The sequence below is a fragment of the Ursus americanus genome, chromosome 9 (assembly GCF_024610735.1).
Source record: "Ursus americanus isolate L20-20 chromosome 9, mUrsAme1.1.p, whole genome shotgun sequence".
Lineage (NCBI taxonomy): Eukaryota > Metazoa > Chordata > Mammalia > Carnivora > Ursidae > Ursus > Ursus americanus.
This window is the reverse complement of record NC_142135.1, coordinates 39,903,058-39,930,884: the sequence shown is the minus strand read 5'-3', so window position 1 is coordinate 39,930,884 and position 27,827 is coordinate 39,903,058. Positions and strand designations below refer to the sequence as shown.

At 37.9% G+C, this 27,827-nt stretch overlaps 1 protein-coding gene across 4 annotated transcripts; it reads right to left on the bottom strand.

Annotated features, from left to right (window-relative positions):
- Positions 1 to 176: 176 nt before the first annotated feature.
- Positions 177 to 27,827, bottom strand: PLEKHF2 (pleckstrin homology and FYVE domain containing 2). Of its 4 annotated transcripts, none has more exons than XM_045805915.2 (2): positions 27,485 to 27,827; positions 177 to 1,915 (listed from the first exon to the last, which is right to left on the bottom strand). In XM_045805915.2, exon 2 carries the CDS (start codon positions 1,899 to 1,901, stop codon positions 1,152 to 1,154), a length of 750 nt encoding a protein of 249 aa, XP_045661871.1. In that variant the 5' UTR covers positions 1,902 to 1,915; positions 27,485 to 27,827; the 3' UTR covers positions 177 to 1,151. The 4 variants fall into 4 exon arrangements, with proteins under 4 accessions (XP_045661871.1, XP_045661868.1, XP_045661869.1 ...); XM_045805912.2 differs by having other exon boundaries at positions 27,501 to 27,825; XM_045805913.2 differs by lacking the exon at positions 27,485 to 27,827 and adding an exon at positions 27,034 to 27,469.

Here is a 27,827-nt window from a genome sequence, read left to right as displayed (position 1 = left end):
CAAAACTTTATAAAATATAACACTATATTTGCAAATTCAAGATAGTTTCACACTGAAATAGACAATACGTCCACCGATATAAAGTCTAGTCAATCTTAACTGGTCTGTCTTGACCATTCTTACACATTATTTCTTCCAAGTCTTGAGCCTAAGTAGATCTGTGCTCTATCATGGGATTTTTTTTTTTTTTAAGAGATTGTTTAATTTGAAAGGTTTACAAGATTTTTCATTCTAGAAATAATGTTAAACCAGATGAATTTATACCTACAAATATGTTTTACTAAAAGTAGAAACTAAGGCAATGTGAAAATTCTGTATGTGATAAATTTCAAACCAAATTCTTAAGAATGAAAACCTACCTACTGATTTAAAATATATATTTGACAATTATAATTTGGTACCTATAAAACATAAAAATATAATCACAACTATTTTATGGAAAAAATATTTATTCCTATAAAATGAAGAAGCTCTAAATTTAGTTATTTGTAGCTGGCAGATGAGAAGTATTTTCAAATTACACCCATTCATAAATGCTCATTTTATCACCTCAAAGAGCACCAGTGTATTTTCAAAACAAGCTAAAAGTGAGAAGGTAGGGGCTTATTTCACGTAACAGTGCTATTATGATAAGGCACCATTTGGTATATGAAACAGCCGAACAAAATAATTTCAAATCACGTTTTTTTGTTACTGGTGTCTTAACCATTAGATAGGATGGTTAGGAAAAAGCTAATTAATATTAGCCAACCGCATTGTACTCCTTTTCCCATCTTTTTTTGCTTTTAGTTTTTCCATGTAACAGAACATACAGTAAACAACAATGCAGTACCCGATCTGTTAAATAAACATCTTTTCCCAACCTTCCAACAAAATAATCCAAAATTAAACAAGAATAAGAAACCAAAAATTTATCTGATATACTTTGCAATAATCTATCCCTGTAGAAGAGTGAGGAGTTGGGTGGGGAGGGGGTGACAACACAATGACAGGACCTATTTTCTATAGCATATATTGAGGCACACAGGTTATAAGTTTCTCAGGCAAATTCAAGGCTAGAGCAAAACCGAGAGAAAGCTCAGAATTTTACATTCCCCCCAGAGCTGATTTCTCAGGTAGTCACACCCAATTAAATATTTCAAAGTACGTCCTTAGTCACTGCTATCATCATCATCATCATCATCAGACACATCATTTAAAGGAGACTTCAATGACTGACTGTAAGAGTCTGATCTAGTAGGCTGGCATGCGGCCATGTCCCCCGTAGAAAGCAGGTCATAGCAGAAGTCACAAATCCGCACAGGCTTAGAAGACTGGCTTGGAAGAAGAAATCTCTTTTCAGAGCAGGGCCCACAGACAACAAAACCACATTTGCGGCAATGGTGACGACGATTAACAGGTGTGAATTTTGCTTTCTGGCAACGCATACATACAGTTGCTTCAGAGTCAGGAACCCAGACAGCAGCATGTTCATTACTGGGTGTCTTCCCACTTTTGGAGAGTAAATCAGTAACACATTTATTTATGTGATTCATCCATTCTGATTTCTCAGTGGCAGTGGCAGCATAAACTGCAAATGATTTAGTTGGTGTCTTGATAAGCCATCCATTCCTCAAGTCTCCCTCATCTTTGATGGAATCAATAGTGACATTCTCCAGGGGAATAATATGTTGTTTGTTATATTTTTTCTTCTGGATGACAATATTGCCATATACAAGAATATCATTAAATAAGAAAAACTGCCTTGCTTTGGGCTTTTTTCTGCACAACTTAGTCAATACTCCTTCTCCAATAAGAACCCTTCCAGGTATAGTTAAGGGTTGACCAGCTGCTCCAAAACAGTTTTCTACTATATTTATACGTCTAGTATTTGCTTCACTGTTTGCCAAGCGATCCACCATCTTTTGCTAGTAGCCTTAAAAAAAGAGAGAGAAAGAAAGAAATAAGCACACAGAAATGATAAATTCGTAAGTTAAAAATTATATAACCTAAATTTAATCTAATAAATCGTTACTTTTACTCAAAGGCAAAATTCTCTAATATTGTTTCCCTCTCAAGATAATCACCAAGCATACCAAAAGCGTTAACATCTCCTACTTTTTATAATCATCAAAAACATTTATTAACCATCTCCATATAGCACTATACTCATTATGTAGGTATTTATAAAAGTATAAACTTCTTAAGGCATAAATGAATAAACAATTGGACAATGAATATAAGTCATCTTGCAAAACAATAATCTCAGTTCCACGAAATTTAATCTCAGAGGGATTCTAAAGAAGAGGGCGAAATTCCGTAAAAACCTAGAGAAATTGATTTTTCTGGTAAACTATTCCCATGGAGCTAAAGCCTTAATCCTCTCACCTGGATTACCAGAACTGTTTCCCAACATGTCTCTTTGCCTTTGGTCTTGCACCCTAAATCAATCTTCAGGCAGTGATTTCTCAAATGCAAATCTCACCATGTCATTATTCAAAAGAACTCCCCTTGATCTACAAAATGCAGAATTTTTAGCATGGCATACAAGGCTGTTTATTATCTGGGTTTTTTTTTTTTAAGATTTTATTTATTAATTTGACAGAGAGAGAGAATGAAAGAGGGATGGAGAGAGAGCCACGTGCACAAGCAGAGGGAATGGCAGAGAGAGAGGGAGAAGCAGGCTCCCTGCTGAGCAGAGAGCCAGATGCGGAACTCATCCTAGGACACTGGGATCGTGACCTGAGCTGAAGGCCGACGCTTAACTGACCAAACCACCCAGGCGCCCCCATGATCTGGTTCTTGCTTACCTTCCCAGACTCGTCAATAGTCACTGTCACTCTTTACCTCAAACTTTATGTTCTAAGAAAACTCTACTACTCAGAGTCCATTTCATCCATGCACGCCTTCTCTCACGCTGCTATATCCTTTACTACTTACTACTCAGAGCTAACTCTTACTGATCCTTCAGGACTCAGTTTAGGGTATCATACTGAAGCCAGAAGTCTCCCTTAAACTCTTTTAGACTAAACACCTTCCTCTGTGCTCTTTACATTCCATGTACCCTCTGGCTGCATTATTAACAAAGGATTGAAATGTCTTCCTTAAAGGCTGCAATGGAACCTAAAAGACAGAGACCATCTGATACCTACCTATCTTTGAAACTGACACCCTCTGGCACAACAAAGGTGATCAAAAATGCTGACAAGAATATTTTGGCATTGTGCAAAAACTTATATTAATCTACTCTTAAATGATGACAGATTTAATCTCTAGATCCAATAGTGACTTCACTCAAGTCCTTGAGTTGTGCCCTATTTCAGATCTACTAACCTAATACTACCACAACCAAGTCATATTAAAGAGAAGAGGAACATTGAAAGTCTAACAGCACAGTCTGAATTCCAGTATTCAGCTCACAAACTGTTTGATGATACTGCACCCCTTCTTGGCCTCCATTATAAAGGTTCTGATCATTCCTGAACTTGTCTCCTCTAATCTTGGGTCCTTATAAAGCCCTCTTGCTCTCCACAAGGGTAGGCTGTGCCCTGAAAGTTGTTCCCAAGAAATTATATGATAATGCATGGTTCCAAACCGTGATGACTTCTTTTTCTAGTAACAGCAAATGTGCCAGCCAATTAAAGGTTTATTGTCCTATGCACAGTGCATCACAGAAGAGGAACTAAAAACAGCTCATGAACACCAACATGCATAATTAAAGAAATGATAATACAACATTAGGATATTTTTTTCACTTATCAGATTAACAAAAATTTTAAAAATGTCCTAAGATGCAGTACTACTGAGGATACAGGGAAACAGGCACCCTCATACACTAGAGAAAAGATGTGTATTCACTGATCTAGGGATTTTATCAAAAGAAATTCCAGACAAGTGCATAAAGGATATCCAACACTGCGCTGTTCGTAACATACACACAAAACTGGAAAAGCTCCAAATGTCCAAGAGGAACTGGTTGAACAATTTATGATACACCCATAATAATATGCTAGATATCTGTTAATAATGAGATAGATGTAAACACAGTGATATGGGAAAATGTTCAAAATATTTGGGGGGGAGATGTATTTGTTTCAAATATATACTGCGTTTATTGCGTTTCATCAAATCTAAGATGCTACAGATTTTCATTTTATGTGCCACTGAAAATGAAAAAATGCTGCCAAGTATATCATGGCATACCCCTGATTATATGAGGTCCCAATTTCAGAGACATAAAATACAGTAAAACATGTTCATCTTTAGACTCAATGAAATATGGTATAAATGCATAATCACGGGGCACATGGGTGCCTCAGTCGTTAAGCGTCTGCCTTTGGCCCCAGGCGTGATCCCAGGGTCCTGGGACCAAGCCCCTCATTGGGCTCGCTGCTCCGCTGGAAGCCTGCTTCTCCCTCTCCCACTCCCCGCTTGTGTTCCCTCCCTCGCTGGCTCTCTGTCAAATAAATAAATAAAATCTTAAAAAAAAATGCATAATCACAGACACTTGTAAATATGTAAGCATACACACATAAAATAAAATTAGAAAACTATATACCACAATATCAACAACTGTTATTAATCTCTGAGAAGTACAATTATGGATAATTTTTCATACTTTACACTATCTTTAAACATTCAACAGGTATTTATTTTGTTAGGCACTGATCTAAGTGCAGGAGAAAAGAAATATACAAAACAGGCACGGTCCCTGTTCCTTAAGGCTTACATCCTAGTTGGTGAAAACGAGTGAAAAGAAAACTGAGAACCAACTTGTAAATCAAGTTATAATTAAAGTGATTTTTTAAAAAACCAACTGGGAAGCTATTCAGACTGGATGGTCAGGGAAGGCCTTTCTAAAGTGGTATTATTTTAGCTGATAAGGAGGAACTAGATAGACAAGAGGCCCACGTGGAGAGAGAGTAGTATATTTCAAGCAAACAGAGTAACTGCGAAGGTCCTAAAGCAGAAAGAGGTTGGCACTTTGAGAGAACTGAAAGTACCTATTTATTCCCATCTAAATCAACTGCAGAGTCTACTGCTTTGGACGCACAGTTATTAATCAGCTCATAAGCAATGCAAACAATTTCCTATGATTGCTACTACTGGAATTGATACCATCTAAATTTGTGCAGTACTTTCCACATTTATTATCTTCTGATTTTAACTGTCACAAATTCCTGTGAAGTAATGAGAAGTTTTTACATCTTCCAAAGCAGCATCTAATAATATTAGCTAAAATGTGAGCTGAAGGAGAAACTAAGGCACAAAGTGAGAGATTCCATAATGTTCAAGGCAAAATAGCCTGGAAGTAATTCTACTCATTGGGAGTCCAGCAACCAGCTGAGCACTTTGAATGTGATACAGTATATTCTATTCACTGCAACCTTAAATAGATATGCGCTACTATCCCCACTTTACAGATGAGTAAACAGATAAAAAGTGGTTAAGGGCCGCCTGGGTGGCACAGTCGTTAAAGCGTCTGCCTTCGGCTCAGGGCGTGATCCCGGCGTACCGGGATCGAGTCCCACATCGGGCTCCTCCGCTGTGAGCCTGCTTCTTCCTCTCCCACTCCCCCTGCTGTGTTCCCTCTCTCTCTGGCTGTCTCTCTGTCACATAAATAAATAAAATCTTTAAAAAAAAAAAAAAAGTGGTTAAGTACTTGGCCCAAGGCTGTCACAGAAGTGAGGCTCCAATCTGATTCCTTGGTGCTGTTACCAGCGTATTATGGTACACTAATTATTCCTTATGGCTCCACTCACTCTATAAGAACTGAGAAAGCTATTGCTAACCTTTGGACCTCCTCTGCAAAACCTACAAAGAAGAAAGAAGAAAGAGAATACTAACTTGAGCAAATAAACTGAAACGACAGGTCATCATGATTTAGCCAGTCTCTTGAATGTTTCATTCTTCAAATTTTGCAATATATTAAGCCTGAATCTCTTTTCATAAATCTTGCCCCATTTAAGAATGATGCAACAAAAGAGAAGCTTAGGCATCATTAATTGGTATTTGGCTAGAACAAAATAGCTTTCAAAGTTTGACAGTGACCCACATAAAAAGTACATTTCACACTGCAAGGTTATAAATACATACTCATAATTCTTTCAACTATAAATAATGTGTTCTATTATCTTCACTTATTTTAATGATATGCAGCCCACTTGATTGATTTCACTAATGGATTATAACCTATACTGGAAAAACAATGAGCATGAAGAACTTAAGACCTTTCCATTATCCCTGTATGTCCTAAAATAGTTTCTGTATGTGTCTGACATGAAGAAAGAAAGCACTGAGCTAAAAAACCCAGGAATACACAAATGCCTTACACACACACACACACACACACACACACACACGAGATAGTTGGGTGTCCAGCAGGAACAGCACAGAGAGGAATGGGAAAATAGGGGGAAGTTACCAAAAGGGAAATCAAAGTACCACTTTTAGCTGGATTACTGCTAGATACCCCAAAGCAAGGTTCTTTGGTAAACTGGATTAGGGTACTACCCTTTGGCTCAGAGCCTCAACATGGCCTCAACAGGGCCTCTGCCTTCCCCCAAAGCCGAAATCCAAATTTACCACCAGCACACTGAAGTGCCCCAAGCAGTAAGAACTCTTAAAGATTTTTGTGAGAATATTACAAGATTACTCAGCCTGGCCAAGGAGTGAATCCTATGCACAACTTGCTCATTGTGGGGCACAGAAAGAGGAAGCAGAAGACAACTACAGGACAAGGCCCAACTAAATTTGTCTACTTTTCTTAGGAAGGAATACCAGTTACTATAAGAAGAGCTACGAAGAAAGCTTCTGAATCTCCTGGCAGAGATGACTTCTTTAGAACAGTTTCCAAGAAGTAAAATTACTGGGTCAAAAGACATGAATGTTTAAGGCTCCTGCTACCTTGTATAAAATTTCCATTCTGAAAGGTAACACCAATTTACCAAGCAGTACAATGACTGTACCCATCCCATCTCGTCTCATGTATTTTTCTTTAAAAATGTCAGTAAACAAGATAGATTTCAAAAATGGTATCTCATTTTATCCATTTATTTTTTTATTTATCCAACATTTATTGAACACTTTTTAGATGGCATTCATATTCTTTTCCTCTTAGAGCACAGAGTCTGCTGAAGGAGAAAGAGAGTAGGTAAGTAAATAGGTGATTCCGAAAGGTGAAGTGCAATGAAGGAAATCAGCAGGGTGTCAAGATACAGGGAAAAACTCATTTACTAAGTGGTTCAAAAGGCCTCACTGGAGATGGTGCTATACACGAGTCTTAAAGGATGGGGAGTCAGCCATACAAAGGAACTAATACCACGGACATAGGTCCTAAGACAGCAAAGAACAAATACACTACTTTCAGTTTAATTAAATGTTTTATTTCATAGCTACCTAGTGAAGGCAACCACTTTCTAATGTGTTTATTAACCACCTGTATTTCTAAGCTCATATATTTAGAGTTTATTAATTTGCATGAGAGTGTTTTACACATAAAGGCTAAAAACCAATTTCTTTGCTTTTCCTAGTATATTAAGCTGTAATTTTATGGAGTTTGGCATGGGGCAGTTTTATCTCTTAAGTAGTTAAACTTACCCATATATTCTTTTGTGCTTTTTCTTTCATTACTCCTAAGCTCTCCTTGTTCAGATATCAGATACACCTACAGGTTTCCTCTGCCACCTCAGAGTAGAGCATTCCTAGGAAACCTTTTGTAAGCCAAAAAGGCTTAAAGCAAAAAAGCAATTACCACTAATTTACGTGGAAAACTTTTGAGTGTTCCCAGACCGAAAAAAACCCCACTTTATTAGGCTTTTCTGATTCCTTAGGACACATCTTGTTAACAGATATACAAAAATAAATCAAGATAAAACACAGATGCTTTATCAAAGACACATGGCGGCTTGATGTGGAGATGCTGAGTTCCAGGAAAGGAGCTTGGTGGTGCCACTCTTCCTGCTCAGGGTATGTACTGCCTCTATAATGGCTCGCTGCAAAACACTATTTTCTTTTTTTATATATTTTTTAAAAGTAATCTCTACACCCAACGTGGGGCTCGAACTCACAACCCCGAGATCCAGAGTCGCATGCTCTACTGACTGAGCCAAAACAGACACTACCTGCACCTATTTCACTTTTTTTCATAAAGGTAAATTCTTTGGGTTTCTTTCAGCTACCGAAAACAGGTACTAATGTAGGTCTTTCATAAAAGTGAATTGTGTAATGCAAAGTTCAAAAAGTGGGGTATACCTGTATTTAGTGTCTATATATTTAGGATATGAACTTTACATTTAATTCTTTTATCCACCTGAAATGTACTGACATAGGTAAAAATTCCTTTCTTTTTAAATATTTACATTCTAAGAGAGCTAATTAATTTGCTTCAGAATCACCAAATACTGTGTGACCTCAGGTTTCCTCCCTTGTAAATGGGAATAATAGCAACAGCTATGTCAGGAAGAGGATTAAATGATAATGCATATAAAATGTTCATCAAGTAGTGAATAAGTGATAGCACTTAACGGTATTAATAATCTAATCTACAGATTTATAACACTCTCTTTATATTAACTTTTATATATTCTGATATCTGCTTCTGGGCTGTTTGGTCAAATCCATTAATCTGTTTTCTAATTCTTATGTGAGTACCATGTACCTCGTAGGACTAGTCTAGGCTATCTCCATTACTTAACCTTTTAAAAAAAGGCTTACCTAATCTCCTCTGTTTATTTGTTCAGATGAAGTTTACTTAGAACAGTGGTTCTCAACCTTAGCTGTACACTGGAACCACAGGAGAGCTTTAACTTTCAGTATACCAGAAAAAAACAGCCATCCCAACTTACTGAGTCCAAATTACCCCTCTTATTTATTTTTAACATTTTAAGCCATTTTATGACTAATTTATAGAAATAATAAAGGAATAGTTAAAAAATGATTTTACGGGGGCGCCTGGGTGGCACAGCGGTTAAGCGTCTGCCTTCAGCTCAGGGCGTGATCCTGGCATTATGGGATCGAGCCCCACATCAGGCTCCTCCGCTATGAGCCTGCTTCTTCCTCTCCCACTCCCCCTGCTTGTGTTCCCTCTCTCGCTGGCTGTCTCTCTCTCTCTGTCAAATAAATAAATAAAATCTTTAAAAAAAAATGATTTTACGAATCTTTATAAAAAAATAAACATAGCAAATTTCTTTTTTTTTTTTTCTTAAAGATTTATTTATTTATTTATTTAACAGAGACAGCCAGCGAGAGAGGGAACACAAACAGGGGGAGTGGGAGAGGAAGAAGCAGGCTCCTAGCGGAGGAGCCGATGTGGGGCTCGATCCCAGAACGCCGGGTATCACGCCCTGAGCCGAAGACAGACACTTAACGACTGCACCACCCAGGCACCCCAAACATGGCAAATTTCTTGTTCCACATTTCTCTGTTATTGAAGGTATATATATCCAAAAAACCAGCATCTTTTGAATGCAACACTCCTTATAAGCTATCATGCATGAATCTGTAATACGTTCATTTCCGTCTTTAGGAGTACTGTTCAATGATTTGAGTTTGAGAAACCTCATCTAGAATATCATCTGAACACTCAGTCTGAGATTTCACTTATGATTCACCAACATTATTAGTCTAAGTGTTGCTGTTTCTTTATATTCATCTTCTGACTTGTCTGGTAGTTCTGAAATGTCTACCTTTTCTGATTTTTTTCTTTGCAGTTAAAGATGAAAAATGTAGAATAAAAAAAATCTTAAATTCTCAAATATGTTAAATGAAGGCTTAAAACAAACAAACAAAAGAAAAAGAAAGACGAATATCTCCAAACTGTTTTGTATCTTTTTGAAAGATGATGCAGTACTTTGGGCAATGCCATAATAAAACTGAAGATGGTGCAATACTGATGATTTATTTCATCCTCATATCATCCTTCTAGGCAATTACATCACTCTTCCATTTTTTTCTTTTTGGTTAAATGATTCTTAGGACACTGAAATAGTGAACTGCTTCAAAACATAGAAAAGCAAGGTCATTAAGATCCTGTATTGTAGATTTATATATGTCCTATGAAGCTAGATGTAATTGCAAGCTAGAATGAATTTTATTCTATTTTTTAGTAATTTCCCTTTTTATTTTGCAAATCTCTAAGAAATAATAAAAGTTACAAAATATCAATTACTACAAATAATTTGAACTGCTTAAACAGAAACTCAAAAACCAAAATGGAAGCCAATGGACTCTGATGATAAACAAAAAGAGTTACAGAAATACTGATCCCTAAGGTCCCTCCCCCAAAATAAAATATTCTGATTTTATTGGTCTGGGGTATGGAAGGTATGGAGGGAAACTGGAATATTTTATTTTATTTATTTAATTTTTAATAGATTTTAGATTCACAAAAAGGAGAAAGAGAGAGAGAAAAAAAAAAACATCAGTGGGGGGGAGGGGCAGAGGGAGAGACAGAGGGAGGGAGCAGGGAGCCCAACATGGGGTTTGATCTCAGAACTCTGAGATCAAGACATGAGACAAAACCAAGAGTTAGACCCTTAACCGACTGAGCCACCCAGGTGCCCCTGGACACTGGAATATTTTAAAGTTCGCCAAGTAATTCTAATATGCAGCTAAGGTTTAGAACCATTTTTCAATTACAATAAATATAGAACAAAATCCACTAAAATTATGGAACTCATATTACACCCATATATTAATTTAGAGTAAGTTAACATCTTAAGCTTTTTTTTTTTAAAGATTTTATTTTTAAGCAGTGTCTACATGTGAGGCTCAAACTCAAAACCCCAAGATCAAGAGTTCCCTGCTCCACTGATCGAGCCAGCCAGGCACCCCAACACCTTCTTAAGTTTTTATTGTTCCTAGTCAGGTTGATAATATCTCTTCCCAAGGTTTCGAATCTTCTTTTGTGGCCCAATAATTTTATAGGTTTCTTCTCACAAGATTATTACACCTTTTTTTTTTTTTTTAAAGGGAGGGTTGGGGGAGAGGATGACAGAAAAAGGGAATCTTAAGGAGGCTCCATGGAGCCTGACATGGGGATCGATCTCACAACCCTGACTGAGGTCAGAGAGTCAGACACTTAACCAACTGAGCCACCCAGGCACCCCTACACATTTCTTTAGTGGGTTCCGAGGTATTTCATACTTTTTGTTGCTATTTTGAATCTAATCTTTCCCCATTATATTTTCTAATTAGTTACTAGTATTGATAAGAAAACTACTGATACATGTCTTTTCTCCCCTATGTCCAGCCATTTCACAGAACTCTATAAATTCCCAATTTCCCAAATGATTTCCCCTTTGTCTTCTTTTCCAGCAAACAGTGTCTGGCAGTGCTATTTCATAGCTAAAAATGTAAGACTCCATGGCAAAAGAATAAAAAAAAAAACAACTAAACTTTTACAAAGCTAGATTTGTATACCAATTTAAAAAATTAATCCGAAGTTTCAAGTTCTCTCCTTCAAAACTGCAGACAAGAACTGCTTTTGAATTGTCCAAGCTCCACCCTAGTCTTTTGGTAACATCTTGTTTCTGAATATGTTCTTCAGTGGAGTGTCTACCACCTGTTAAAAATGTAACACTAGAAGAGGCAAAAACTCTTCTAAAAAAGAGACAGAATACTATTTACAATGGAGAAGAGAGCCCAACTGTCACAGAATACTATGGCCCAGTTCTTACCAAAAATCAAAACTTCTTATCTTTGCAGTTGAGTTTAAAACAAAAAAAAAAACATCTAATTAATTTCTTACATGTACCCATGACATCTGATATCAGTGAACATCAGTATTCAACTATGCATTATAGTTGGAAAAATCAATAAACTATGAACCAAAAGACCTGGATTCTAATGACAGCTCAGGCACTAAAATAAGAGATTTCATACAAATTACCTAACTGTTGGGGAGGAGGGAGGAGGGGAGGAGGAGCAGTGGCAGCCACAGCCTTAAATAAAGTAATCTCTAAAACACCTTCTGTCTTTAAAATAATAAACTCTGACTGTAGTTGGGCCATGTTTCTGGTTTACTGCAAGGCTGACTTGCCTACAAATAAATTTTTAATAAAAAATTTGACTGTGTCTTAATATCAATCAAGATTTTAAAATCTGTTGTTACTGCTGAATTGAGACTACAGAAAATGTAAAAGGGAGAGACAAACAGAAAAGTGATGAAGAGGAAAAAAATGGCAACAAATTATCAGAGATACATCTTCCCTGGGCAAATGTTAAAGTACTAAAGCACACTACTCCTTCTCCTAATACAGTAAGTCAGATGAACAATTATTCTTTGTGCCTACTATATGCAGAAGACAGGACCATTCTCATTTTCAAAAGTTCTATAGTTTAGTAAGCATGATAACAATAATCAGGAAATTCTAGGTCAGATTTTCAATAAAATAATAGGATGATAAAGCAAAGAAGAAATACTTGGAAATTTATCAAAATTTGTAATTTCAGTAAATTTTACTTATCCCATCAATAAGAAGAGACAAAATTTTGTCCTCACCTTTCCAATAAGATTTCTGCCACTGTGACAAACCAACTGCATAAAAGAATACATGTGTTTACTATTGAGGTATAATTGACGTATAACATATTAGCTTCAGATGTACGTTTTGACATTTGTATACACTGCAAAATGATCACTACAGTAAGACTAGTTACCATCTGTCACCGTACAAATTTTGTTTTCTTGTGATGAGAACTTCAAAGATTTACTCTCTTCAGAATGTGCACAATATTGTTGACTCCTGTCACCATGCTACGTATTACCTCCCTACGACTGGAAGTTTGTTCCTCTTGATCCCCTTAACCCATTTCACCCACCCCCCTGGCAACCACCATTCTGAGTTTTTTTGTTCATCTTTGCTTTTAGATTTCAATTTTAATTGAGATCATATAGTACTGTCTCTGCCTAACTTACTTCATTAGCATAACACACTCACGGTCCATCCATGTTGTCACAAATGGCGAGATCTCATTCTTTTTTATGTCTGAGCACTACCCCATTATGTATATATATAGCCATTCTAATAGGTGTGAGGTGATACCTCATTTTGATTTTGATTTGCATTTCCCTGATGATCAGTGATACTGAGCATCTTTTCACGGGCCAGTTCTCCATCTGTATGTCTTCTTTGAAAAAATGTCTATTCAGATCCTTTGACCATTTTTTTTTTATTAAAATTGATTGTTTTTTGTCCATTGAGTTTTAAGAGTTCTTTACATATTCTGGATATAAATCCCTTATCAGATATATGATTTGCAACTATTTTCTCCCATTCAGTAGGTTGCCTTTTTATTTTGTTGATGGCCACCTTTGCTGTGCAGAAGCTTTTTAGTTTGATGTAATTCTACTTATTTTTATTTTGTTGCCTTTGCTACTAGAGTCAGATCCAAAAAACCATTGCCAAGATGGATGTCAAGTAGGTCACTGCCTACAATTTCTTCTAGGAGTTCTATGGTTTCAGATCTTAACGTTCAAGTCTTTAATCTGTTTTAAGTTGATTTTTGTGTATGGTAAATGACAGTACCCTAGTTTCACTCTTTTGCATGTGGCTGTCCAGTTTTCCAAATACCACTTTTTAAAGAGACAGTCCTTTTTCCATTGTATATTCTTGCCTCCTTCAATATAGTTTGAAATCAGGGAGTGTGATGCCTCCACCTTTGTTCTTTCTCAAGATTGCTTTGACTATTCAGGGTCTTTTGGGGTCCATACATATTTTAGGATTGTCTGTTCAATTCTGTGAAAAATAACACTGGTAGGGATTGCACTGAATCTGTAGATTACTTTGGGAAATATGGACATTTTAAGAATATTCTTTTAAACCATGAGCATGGAATATCTTTCCATTTATTTGTGTCTTCAGTTTCTTTCATTAATGTCTTAAAGTTTTCAGTGTGCAAGTTTCTCATCTTGGTTAAATTTATTCCTAGGTATTTTATTCTTTTTGATGCAGTTGTAAATGGGACTGTTTTCTTAATTTCTCTTTTGGGTAGTTTGTTGTTACCATATATAAATGCATGATTTTTTACTTTCTACACTGAGACTCTACTGCATTCATTTATTAGTTTTAATAGTTTTATGGCAGAGTCTTTAGAGTTTTCTATATAGAAAAGCATGTCATCTGCAAATAATGAGTTTTACTTCTTTCCAATTTGGACAGCTTTTATTTCTTGCTTAACTACTGTGACTAGGGATTTCCAATACTATGTTTAATAAAAGTGGTGAGAGTGGGCAGGCATCCTTGTCTTTTTCCTAATCTTAGAGGAAAAGCTTTCAGTTTTTCACATTTAGTATGATCTTAGCTCTGGGCTTGTCATACATAGCCTTTATTATGTTGATGAATGTTTCCTCCATACCCACATATTCAGAAGTTCTTATCATAAATAGATGTTGAATGTTGACAAATGCTTTTTCTACATCTATTGAGATTACCATATGATTTTTATCCTTCATTTTGTTAATGGGCTATATTACATTGATTTGCAAATGTTAAACTATCCTTGCATCCCTGGAATAAATCCCACTCAATTACAGTGTATTATCCTTTTAAGGTATTGTTAAGTAAGGGTTTGCTAGTATTTTGTTGATGATTTTTGCATCTGTGTTCATCAGGAATACTGGCCTACAATTTTTGTGTGTGTGATGCCCGTCTGGCCAGATAATGCTGGCCTTGTAAAGTGAGTCTGGAAGCATTCCCTCCTCTTCCATCTTCCCGAAGAGTTTGAGAAGGGTAGGTATTAACTCTTTAAATGTTTGGTTGGTAGAGTTCATCTGTGAAGCCATCTGGTCCTGGACTTTTGTTGGGAGGTTTTTGATTACTGCTTTGATCTCCTTACCCCCATCTATTCAGATTTTCTATTTCTTCATTATTCAGTCTTGGAAAATTATATGTTTCTAGAAATTTATCCATTTCTCCCAGGCTGTCCAATTTCTTGATGTGTAAGCATTTATAGTAGTCTTTTATGATCCTTTGTATTTCTGTGGTATCACCTGTAACTTCTCTTTCATTTCTGATTTATTTGAGTCCCCTCTTTTCTTCTTGGTGAGTCTAACTAAAGCTCTGTCAATTTTATCTTTTAAAAAACCAGCTTTTAGTTTCATTGATCTTTTCTATCATCTTTTAGTCTCTTTTTCATTTATTTCTGCTCGGATCTTTATTTCCTCCCTTCTACTAACTTTGGCTTTGTTTGTTCTTTTTCTTCTATTTCTTTTAGGCATAAAGTCAGATTATTTGAGATCTTTCTTGTTTCTTATGGTAGGCTTATAATGCTATGAATTTCCCTCCTAGAACCGTTTTTGCTGCCTCCCATAGACTTTGGTAAATTGTATTTCCATTTTCATTTGTCCCAAAGTATTTTTTTTTAATCTTTAAAAATTTATTTCAGTAGGCTCCACACCTAGTGTGGAGCCCAGAATTGGGCTTTAACTCCAGACCCAGAGATCAAGACCTGAGCTGAGATCAAGAGCTGGACGCTTAACCAACTGAGCCACCTAGGTGCTCCTCAAAAAAAAAATTTTTTTTTTTTTAAATTTCTCCATTGATTTCTTCATTGACACACTGGTTGTTAGGTAGCATGTTGTTTAATCTCCCAAGTATTTGTGATTTTTCTAGTTTTCTTCTTGTAATTGATTTCCGGTGTCATACCACTGTGGTCAGAGGAGATATTATGATTTCTTCTTAACTTTGTTTTGTGGAGTAGCATATGATCTATCTTGGAATATTCCATGTGCATTTGAGAAGAATGTGTATTCTGCTGCTTTTGGATAGAATGTTCTGTATGTACCTATTAAGTCCATCTACTCTAATGTGTTGTTTAAGGCTGATGTTTCTTTATTGATTTCCTATCTGGATGATCTATCCATTGATGTAAGTGGGGCACTGAAGTCCCCTACTGTTATCATATTGCTGTCAATTTCTCCCTTTAGGTCTGTTATGTAAAGCAAACATTATTTAGGTGCTCCTATGTTGGGTGCATAAATACGTATAAATGTTATAATCCTCTTGTTGGACTGAACCTCTTATCATTATATAATGCCTATGCCTATCTTTGTCTTTTACTACAGTCTTTTTTAAAAGTCTAGCTTGTTTGATATAGGTATAGCTACCCCAGCTTTCTTTTGAGTTCTATCTGCATGAAATGTCTTTTCACATCTCTTCACTTTCTGTCTGTGTCTTTACATCTGAGGTGAGTCTCTTGTAGGCAAGGTATAGATGGGTCTTTTTTGGTTGTTGATTAAACCTATTCAACCACTCTGTGTCTTCTGATTGGAGAATTTAGTCCTTTTACATTTAAAGTACTTATTGATTTCTGGCTGTTTTGTTGTTCTTCTCTATTCCTTTCTTCTTCTCTTGCTCTCTTCACTTGTGGTTAACACTTTTCTTCAGTGTTATGCTTAGGTTTTTCTTACTACGTTTTGTGTATCTAAAATAGGTTTTTGTTTTGTCATTACCATGAAGCTCACATGTAACATCCTATATATAAAAAACAGTCTATTTTGACTTGATAGCAACCTAAGTTTAAATGTATTCTTAAAACTCTATACTTTTACCCCTCCATGTTTTGTTTTTGATGTCACTTTTTATTTTGTGTATCCCTTAACTGATCATTGTAGTTACAGGTTTTTTTAAATTACTTTTATCTTTTAACTTTCACATTAGCCTTATAAATAATTTACCCACTATCTTTACTATATATTTACCTTTACCAGTGAGATTTATATTGCCCAATGTTACCTTGTTATTAATTAATGCCCTTTATTTTCAGCTTAAAGAAGTCCCTTAAACATTTCTGTAAGACTGGTTTACTGGTGATGAACTTCTTCAGCTTTTGTTTGTCTGGGAAAACTCTTTACCTCTTCTTCAATTCTGAATGATAACCTTGCCATGTAAGATATTCTTAGTTGGAATTTATTTATCTTTCAGCACTTGGAATACACTGTGCCACATTCCCGTGGCCTGCAAAGCTTCCGCTGAAAAATATGCCTTTTCTTGTTACCAGTTGTTTTTTCTCTTGCTATTTTTAAGATGCTCCCTTTAACTTTTGACATTTCAATTATAATGTGTCTTGGTGTGGATCTTTGGGGGTTCATCTTATTTGGAACTCTCTGGGCTTCCTGGATCTGGATGTCTGTTTCCTTCCCAAGTTAGTAAAGTTTTTAGCCATTATGTCTTCAAGTAAGTTTTCTGCCCCTTACTTTCTCTCTTCTCCTTTTGGGACCCCTATATGCAAATGTTATTCTGCTTGATGTTGTCCCATAGGTCCCTTAAGCTATCTTCATTTTTTAAAGTTCTTTTTTCTTTTTGCTGCTCTGTTTCGGAGAGTTATACTGCCCTGACTTCTAGATTACTAGTCCTTTTTTCTGCTTCATCTAGTCTGCTGCTGAATGGCTCTAATGTATTTTTCAGTTCAGTTAGTGTATTCTTCAGCTCTGTGAGTTTGTTGGGTACGTTCTTATTTTTCTATCTCTGTTGAAGTTCTCACTGTACTTATTCTTCTCCTAAGTTCAGTGAGCATCTTTATGACCATTACTTTATCAGGGCAGAGACCCCTGGCTCCTCAAGGAGCAGCTTCATTTGTGAGATCCATCCCAACTGTGCACTGCCACAATGGGTGGGGTTTTTGGAAAGATTGCATCTCTGCCTCTCCTACCTGTCTCAGTGTGGCCCTTTTACTGTTGGTTGTGAAGGAGTTGTTTGGCTAGTTTTTGGGTCTTATTCAGAGGAAATTGTTCCATAGGTAGCTGTAGATTCAGTGTGTCCACGGGAGGACGGGAATTCCTATACCATCATCTTGAACATCCCTTCCACAACATATATTGTAGAAATTAGTAGTGATTAACAAAAAAAATAAAAATAAAAAAAATCCATGTTTTAGATAAGAAAAAAGGGACAAGCATTTATATTTTAAATTTAAAAGCATATAAAGCTGGATTGAGAGAACTGAACAAAATATCAAACATTTAGAGAGAAGCCACAGTAATTTTTTAAAAAGTCTCTCCTAGACACCAAATCTGCCTATTATTGAAGCATAAACTCAAATGTATTATTCTACAGGCTTAGCCAGAAAAGGAAAAGAGAAAAAAACTAACATTTACTCAACACCTATACACATGCTAGGCACTTCCACATTTTACTATTTTAATGACCTAAATGTTGTTAAGTGGTAATTATATACATTTTACAAAAAGTAAATTGAATCATGTATAGTTAAACAATTTTCCCATTGTCTCACAGCTAGCTTTTATAAAAATGCATGTTTTTCTATTATACTTTGCTACCTCCAGAAATACTACAGAAATATTTCACTTATGTGAACCATATTATGTATGTGGAGAAAGCCACTGATAAGAGAAAAAAATGAAAACATGGTAGTAAGTATAAAAATGCTAAAAGTGATCATTCAATACTAAAAGGAAGTGAAAAGTAAAGCTGTCACTAGTATAGGGTGTCAGTAAAGGCAATTTCAAATAGATTAGGCTTCCTAGAGAAATTTACCATGGAGTATAAAAACTGAGCCACAGTTGAGGATTTTAGAGAATCTGGAAAACCAAAATAGAGACACTGGGAGTTATAAAAGGTTTTTAGAGAGGTAGGAGATAGAGGAAGAATACAGACCTCAAGTTCTGAGCAGGACTCCAGACTTAAACTAGCATTTAAGGCATACAACACAAGGCAAGATTAATATTCTTTTTTTTTTTTTTTTTTTGAGAGAGAGAGAGAGAACACGTGCACACACACACAGATATAGTGGGGGAGGGAGGGGCAGAGGGAGAGACAGAGAATCTCAAGCAAGCTCCATGCCCAGAGCAGAGCTCGATGTAGGGCTCAATCTCATGACCCCGAGATCATGACCCAAATCGAAATCAAGAGTCAGATGTCCAACCGACCAGGTGCCCCAAGATTAATATCCTTTAACTACACTATAATCAGGTAATCCCTATTCAAAAATCAAAGGTTCCCTGGCTGACCAAATTAAATCTAAAATCCTTAATCTGGCATTAAAGCCCTTCACAGTCAAGCCCCAGCCTGTCCCATTCTATCTTTCCAGTTTTACCTCTTTCTATATGTTCCCTGTTATAGTCAAAGCAGATTACATGCTATTCCCAGAATATGCTGACCTTCCTCACCTACCTCTGAGCCCAATATGTGGCCCCCTCCCCTGCTATTCTGAAATTTGACCAATTCTTCATGATGCAGTCAGTTCAGCAGCCTCATAGCCAGATAACTGTTTCATCTTTAAATCCTCATACCATTTTATCTGCACCACCTTATGGCACTTACGTTCTACTAGGTTTTATAAAGATGTGTATACCTGCTTTTCTCCCCAAAAGATTGGAGGTTCCTAGAAACAAGAATATCTTTTCCTACAACTCTGTATTCCTCAAAGCACCTACAATAATGCTTGCATATATATGCCATCAATCTGTACCAAGCTGAGTATGACCAGCAATTAAAAGTGGCAGTAGCTTCTCAACCTAGAGTTGACAAAAATCAAAGACTTCACTTTGACATCTGTACCAGTGTTCACAGAAAACAGGAACCACACCCTACACATCAATTGCTTCACTAGATCCAGAGATTTTAAATTCACAAGCAAATGTTTGGGTCCATTTAACTAGTACCTAATTATGAATTCTAAGTATTGAGCATGGCAGATCCTGTTTAAAAAAAATCTCAATCTCATGATAATATACAAAAATGATTTCTTCTCTTGCCAAGAAGCACAGCTGTTTAGTTAGCAAATAAAAAATGATGATGTGTGCATATTTTCACCACCAACAAAATTCAGATAAAAAAGTGCATCATTTCAAGAAGTTTTTATACAGGGGCAGCTGTACAGTGCTGACTGCTATAAAGACACCACTGTGTAATACTGAAAAGTAAAGCTAGTGAAGCTCAAATAAACACTACTGTGGAGCTGGTTACTCCATCACATCCCTAACAAATTTTCTTATAAAGCAGTTACAATCCGCTCACCACATTTCAAGGCTTTACGCTTTGTGTCAGAGGGAAAAAAGAATGAACAAGACACTGTGATTTAAGACACGTACCACAGAGTTTTAATAAAAAGCACAATGAGTTAAGTACTGTGATAAAAATAGTAACAAAGCAGTGAGGAAGCAAAAAAGGAAGAATGAAGGTATGGCTTGAAAAATGTAGCTTTTGAACACTTGAAACAGGTGTGAACAGTAAGTGGAACCTCAAAAGGCAAAACAATGGTAAAGGCATAAAGATCTGCAAGAAAATAGGTGTTAAAAAAAAGTCACATGTACAGATGCAGCAGAGGCTAGAGGGAGTTATTTAGTAGAAAAACAGGAGAGAAAAAAAGTAAGACCAGATCTTGCTGGTTCCTGAGAGTTCTTTCTGAAGCTTTTGGAATGAGTGGTCTGATTGAGTTGACACAAGTGAAGTTCGCAACAGAAGAAAGAATAGTGACCAGGTGCAGGATTGCTATGACTAACTACGAGTGGAAGAGTAAAGCTGCAGTCGCAGGTTTTTGGTCTAAGCAATAGGGAAGCTGGCAAAACCAATATTAATTTTCCACAAATTTGAAGTAGTAGCAAACATTTATTGACCAACTCTAAGATGACCAGAAATTCAAGCTAGGCCTTAAGGCAAAAGTAGTAGGTCAAACTATTTGGGGGAGAGGGAGAGACAAGGGGGGGGGGTGGTGTACAAACATATTCCTCCGAGAAGAAATAGGTGAACCCAGGCTGGAGGAGGTAGGGCCAGGACAAAGGATGGTGGTAGAACAGAAATCTGGTAAGATAGAGAAGAGCCAAACCGCAAAAGAAAATAAGCATCAGACTAAAGAGTTTAGACTTTATTATTATATAGGCAACAGGAAGACTGAGGCTTTCAAATAGGAAAATATTAATCAGTACACAAAAGCAGTACACAGGATGGACTGGAGAAACTACTGAAGTTAGACTGAAGGCAAACAAAACAAAACAAAAAACCAGAGGGTAACAAAAGCCTCAGTCACAGTAATTGACAGCAGAAATAAAAAGGGGAAGAGAGACTTACTGAGTTATAGAGGATAGGATTTAGAAATCAACTGAATATATGCGTGAAAGTGAGTGCAAGATGACTTCAAACATCTAAGCATAAGCCTTTGGCAGATGCCAGGTTTGCTTCAGGAGGGAAAGACATCAGTTTAGGACACAGTTCTCTTGAAGTACCTTCAGGGTATCCGTAAGACAAACATCAGTCCGATAAACACAAATGCTAGGATGAGCAGGCAGCTACAGAACCGAAAAAGACTGAGTAGCCATTCATGTAGAGATGCTGGCTGGTGCTGCGGAAGACAGAAGAGGTCAAAGGACTGAACTTTGGGGAACACCTAGTTTAGAAAGCAAGAGACAAGCAAGAGAAGAGAGAAGGGGAGAAAAGAGCACAAAGCATCTTTTCAACATGATTTCACATGTCTCACAGGTCTCAGAGACTAAATAATCTTACTGTGCCAAAAAATCACAATAAGCAGTGAAACACGTGGAAAAATTGAGGACTAATGGTAACGTATAATAATAAAATGCTTCAGAAAGCACTGCCCTTTGATCCTGGAATTTTTAACCAGAGAAATCTATCCTGAGAAAGAAACTCTTGTGGGGGTCAGGGGAGGGGCACACATGCTGTACATAAAAAGTTTCCTTCTGGCATTAACTCTGATAGTGAAAAACAGAATCTAAATTTCTAGCCATAGAGAGGAATGGTTATATATACCATGAAAGAGCCAAATGTCTTAAAGGAAGATATTTTACCACATAAAATTTTAAAACTTCAACATTGAAGGGAAAAAGCATTAAAGTTAAAGAAAAATATTTGTGACATATGACAAAGGGTCAATATTTTTAATATATAAAGGGCCCATGTAATTAAATCAAAAGAAAAAAGGCAAATATCCCCAAAAAAAAATGGGTAAGATACAAACAGCAATTTCCAAAACAACAAATAAAAATGATGAGTAAATGGAATAATGTTGGTTCTCAGTGCTAATCAAAGAAATAAAAATGAAAATGATGTATTAATCACCCCTCTGAGATGTGGGGAAAATGGGCACTCATATTCTTGACAGAATACACTGGAACAACTTTTCTAAATGCCATTTTTGGCAACAGAAGCACTTTAGAAAGTTTACACAAAAATTCTATTTCCAAGAACATATGCAAAAAAACTTTAGACCATTGTACAAAGTTATTCACATACAGAAGTTCACTGTAGCTTTGTCTTAATAATGCTGAAAAGCCAGAAATAACCTAAGCATTCAACAACAGAATACTAGTTAAGTAAATTGTGGCATATCCATATAATGGATTTTTCGAAAGCTTTTGAAGGAACAGACATTAATATTTATGTGGAAAATTGTTAAATAAGGCAGTTTATTAAATAAAGGTTTCTAAATAGCACATATAATATAAACCTTTTTTTTTTTTTTTAAGTCTGGAAAGATACACACCAAAAATTTAGTACTGGTTGTCTCTAAGTACTAGGGTAAAATATTTTTACATTGCCTAATTATTTTATAATGACATATATTCTCTTTTTTTAAAAAAAAAGATTTTATTTATTTATTTCATAGAGAGAGTGAGAGTGAGAGAGAGAGAGAGAGTGCGCGCATGAGCAGGGGGAGGGGTGGAGGGAGAAGCAGACTCCTGGCTGAGCAGGGAGCCCAATGTGGGACTAGATCCCAGGACCCTGGGATTATGACCTGAGCCAAAGGAAAACGCTTAACCCTAACCAACTGAGCCACCCAGGCACCCAACACGTATTCTAATAGACAAAGAATACTTGTTGCTTCTTAAGTAACGATGTAAAGAAGAACATGTAGAAAAATATAGGTGTAAAAAACAAATGCAAAACTACAGATACAATTGATAAAAATATGAAAAAACAACAAAAATCTTTTTTAATTTCCCCCAACTATTGTTTAAATGAAACAAGCATAAAGAATCAAGTATAGTTCCATTTACAAAAACGTAAAGAAGGGGCGCCTGGGTGGCACAGCGGTTAAGTGTCTGCCTTCAGCTCAGGGCGTGATCCCGGCGTTCCGGGATGGAGCCCCACATCAGGCTCCTCCACTATGAGCCTGCTTCTTCCTCTCCCACTCCCCCTGCTTGTGTTCCCTCTCTCGCTGTCTGTCTCTATCTCTGTCGAATAAATAAATAAAATCTTTAAAAAAAAAAGTGAAGAAAAAAAGATGAAGTTAATGCAAAGAAGAAAAGAGAAAATTCACATCACAAAATCTTAATCATTTTAGAAGGAAGCAAGTTCATTTCTAAGAGTCAAGCGTTTCAAGATTGGGGTTAACAATGTGAGTTAGACTGAAAACACAACAGAGAAAATGAGTCAACTTTGGGATGAGAAAAAAGGATTAGAAAGCAACTAGTACACAGGCAGCTGGAAAACAAATACTCAACAGTCACCAAAGCTGTGACTTTTTTTCAGGAGTGCTGGGGAGAAGAAGGAAATGGTGGTATTTACAAGCCGAGAATTGACCAGTTATATGCAGCAAAGGTCAAGGAGGGGAATATGAGGTGCTAGTAAGTTCACAGAATATGAACTACAAGGTTCACCACCGGAAAGAAGGTAGAAACTAACAGCCTGGGAGGTGGCAATGAGGACAAAAAGCTGGTTCATCAGGTATGATGGAAAACAGAAACACAGGCTCTTGAATCACCGCCTCTGGTGAGTTTAAGACTTGAGGTAGTTCAAAATGATGACAAGGTTAAATAATGCGGTCATCCGTGTAGGCTGCTGATGTAGAGTGGCGGTGAAGGTCACTGGAGTAAGTCAACTGTAGTTACTTACAAATGTGGCCCACCTTTCTGGTCTGAAATGAATATAACTATTACTTTAATCTCTACATACTTCACTTTCCTCTGACTCATATATATCCCTCTGTAGTCTGACTGAGGAATTTGGGGGGCACTTAACTTCTCTCTGCACTTTATTCAACCACAAAATGAAGAGAATAAGGAGACAGGAGAGTGAATTATATCAATGATTCTCAACCTTAACTACACATTAAAATCATGGGTGCTTAAAAAAAAAACCAAAAAACCAAACAAACAGGCAAAACTACCCATGCTTTGACCCCAAACCCGGTAATTCTGACTTGGTTCTAGGGTGGAGTTCAGGAATCAGTATTTTTAAGAAGTTCCTCAGGGAATTCTAATGTGTGGCCAAGGTGGAGAACTAAACTACACATTTCTAATGGCTGCTTCCCCCCCCCTTTTTTTTAAAGATTTATTTATTCATTTATTTATTTGAGAGAGAGAGAGAACATGAACAAGCAGGAGGAACAGAGGGAGAGCAAATCTCAAGCAGACTCCATGCCGAGTTCGGAGCCTCACTCAGGCTCGACCCCACCACCTGGAGATCAGACCTGAGCCAAAACCAAGTCGAATGCTCAACCAACCGTGCCACCCAGGTGCCCCTAAAGGTTGCTTCCTTTTAAAATGCTTCCACAAACATATTTTAGTAAATCCTCACAACAGTTTGAGGCAAGTATTTGTGTCCATTTCACAAATGAGTCCTGTGAAGCTTAGAAAAATGAAGCAACTTGTTCTAGAGTCACAAGTCAGTCAGGAGCAGAGCTAGGATACAGGTTTGTTTGGCCCAGTCCACCCTATGTGCAACCTGCTTTCTCTAGCACTCACAGCAACTACTTGAATGCCTTCTCTTCCTTCCTAGGACCTCACAAATTGGACACACCAAATTGTGATTTATGGATTGGAGGGAAAGTTATTTTTTGGGGGGGCAGGGAATTAACCCCAAATTCTACAGTAATTTCATTACAGAATTAGTAAACACCTTCACCTAAAGAGGTTTGAAACTTGACACAGCACTCCGTAAGTGTATCTATGAAGTATATTTTATTCAGTTAAGCCAACAAGAATGTTGCTATTAGGCATGCAGCTGGCATACAAAGCTGGTTCTCAGAGATAAGCTTATCAATAGAAAAGCAATTTTTATATGCTTTCCATTAAGTAAGGCATTCTAAACCAAAATCCTAACGTAATTCTGACAAAACAATAATTGACAGAGAAATGAGAGTTGCTCTATCAAAGAGCTTATATGTATAAATATGACCTTCAAATTTATAAGGATTTACCTCTATTTCCATCTAGTACAAATAAATTCAATTACACTTTAAAATTATGATCATTATTCTTTCGTTGACACACTGCTTCTTCTTTGTTGATTATACCATTATCTACTTAGAAATTTCATAAACATTCAAGTTCTGTATCCCCAGGCGAAAATTTATTGAGTTAACAAGATAAATTCTCAAAAAAGAAATAAAAAGAAAAGAAAAAAGTATTAGAGAAGATTTAACTTCTATGCCCATGGAAAGGGCAATTTATTTTATCTTAAAGATCTTATTTATTTGAGAGAGAGTGCGAGAGCACGTGAGCTCCTGAGTGAGCATGGTGGAGAGGGAAAGAATCTCATGCACACTCTGCTCTGAGCGCTGGGGTTCCATCTCACAACCCTGAGAACACGAACTGAGCCAAAACCAAGAGTTGGATGCTTAACCGACTGTGCCACCCAGGTGCCCCTGGAAAAGGCAATGTAATAAATTCATGAAGTATATTTACAAGGGAACAGATGTGTCCACATCCATTCAAACCTTTCCTGAGCATCTGCTATGTTCTCTGCACACTGGGGATGAAGAGGCAGATCAGACTTCATGCAAGGACTGTGGTCAAGGAGGTACCATGACAGATCAGTGTAGTATTTACGGGACTGCAGTGGGATAAGTGAATTATTCTTGGTGAGAGAAGGGGTGGGTAAGGAGAACAGCACAGAGAAGGTTTCAAAAAGTACAGGCTCAAGTGAAAATTTCACTACAAGAACCCTTGTAAATCAGCTCTCTAGGAAATAAGTATACTGAGGAACTAAAATCAGAAAAAGCAGCAAAGACGGAGGAAACAAGGTGGACAGAGATTGCTCCAAAACAGGGAGTTGCGTATCCTACAAAGTTAATGCTATAGGAAAAACAAGAAGGCTTCAGAGTCATAAAGACCTCCGTTAAATACCAGTTTGGCTGCTAGATTTATGAAGTTAGTTAAGTCACCTCATTCCTAAGTTAACTCTTCATCCAGAAAAACAAATGTGTATAAGGGTGTTTACCTGACAATGAAGCAAAACAAAAAGGATTTAAGAAGTAAGGAAATTAGCAGCCAAATCTGAGCAGAAGCTCTACTATTACATCTAGATTAAGAAGAGAACTTCTCCAAGACATGTTTTAGGGTTTATCCTATTTGTGGTTAAGAGTCCCTTCACTTTAACAGAATTTTAAAGCTAAGATGCCTTTATTAAAACACATCAATTTACATCCATTGACTGGGGTAAATCAGGCTCAATCTTTTTTGATACCTTGGGTTAGTACATCAGTTTTATTGTTTGAGGCGATAGCATGTGCTTTCCAATTAAGTACAGAAACTCAATACCATTCACCTCCAGTGCTGTCTGGACCCAAAGAGATTAAAAATAGAAGCCTTCGTTAATACTGAATTAACCTGAGGACCCCGTGAGCTACTACAGTACAGGAAAAAAGGTAAATGCTCAAAACAAGACAGGCACGCACCTTTAAAAAACCAAAGGGAGAAAAAAAAAAAAAAACTTCGTAACGTCAAGATTACTTCACCTTAAGACACACGCCTTTAAGTATGTCAAAGCTCCTAAGTCTGTCGTTAGTCTCTTCTGTAACGTACTAAAACACAACAAAGAAGGTATTTATCAATTTACATACTTTGAGTCTATGAATTACAAAAGGGCTTAGTTATCTGTAACCTTATTACTACCATTTCCACCGCACACTCAGGGGTTATTGCTATAATGTCAGAACACACAAGGGAATTCAAACAACATGAGCAGCAAGCTCTCGGCCCTCGGTAAAATTTTAAAAAGGAAAAATAAATTCAGCCGAAGACTATAAACTTTAGAAGACTCTAAATAAACGTGTTAGAGCCAGCCTTCCATCAGAGCAAATTCTGCGGTGCCATTTTTTGCCCCAAGTCACATAAAAATATGCTGTTCAACTTACAACGTCCCTAATGCCCAGACCCCGCAAACTTTTTGGAGAGAAAGACGGAGACTCCAGTGGCCGCGAATGGGACCCAGTCCTCACGCCCCACAACTTCTCGCCGACCTCGGGACCCCCTTGGCGCCTCCGCCCGTCCCCGGCCCCCCGGTCCGCGGTCCCGCGGCCCCGGCAGGCACCAGCGCGGACCCTCCGGACAGCCCCCAAGCCCGCGGGCACAGGCGGCGGTGTTCTGCGGCCGGGCGCGACTCGCTCCCGGCGTCCGCGGGCCAGCCCAAGCTCGCGGGGAGCGGCCGGGAGCGCCCCGTTTCTCACAGACCCCAACATGGCGTCGGCCGCCGCCCGCGACGACGACACCTCCCCGCGCCGCAGACGGCCCGGGGACCGTGGAGGGAAGCGCCGGAAAGTTTCGCTTCTCCTCTCCCGGCCCGCCAGGGACCGGCGCACAACCAACCTCGAGCTTCACCTACCCAGCCGGGCGCGGGCGGCGGCGACGGCGGCGAAGGTCCGACTCCTCCTCGTCCCGGTCGCCGGGCGCGGACTCTGCCCGCTCCTCCGCCCCAGCCTCCCAGGGTGTGTGTAGCCAGCGGCCCAGCGCAGCCGGCGCGATCCGGACGCGGCGGGCGGGCGGGCGGGCAGGCGGCCGGCACCGCCGCTCGCAGGTGACTCCCCCGCCGCTCCAGTCGAACCCCACAACGGCCGCCTAGGCTGGCCTCTCCCCTGCGCGTGCACGGGCGCGCCGCCGCCCACACGCCAGGCGCGAGCGCTCGGGTACGAGCACACCCACCAGGCTCACT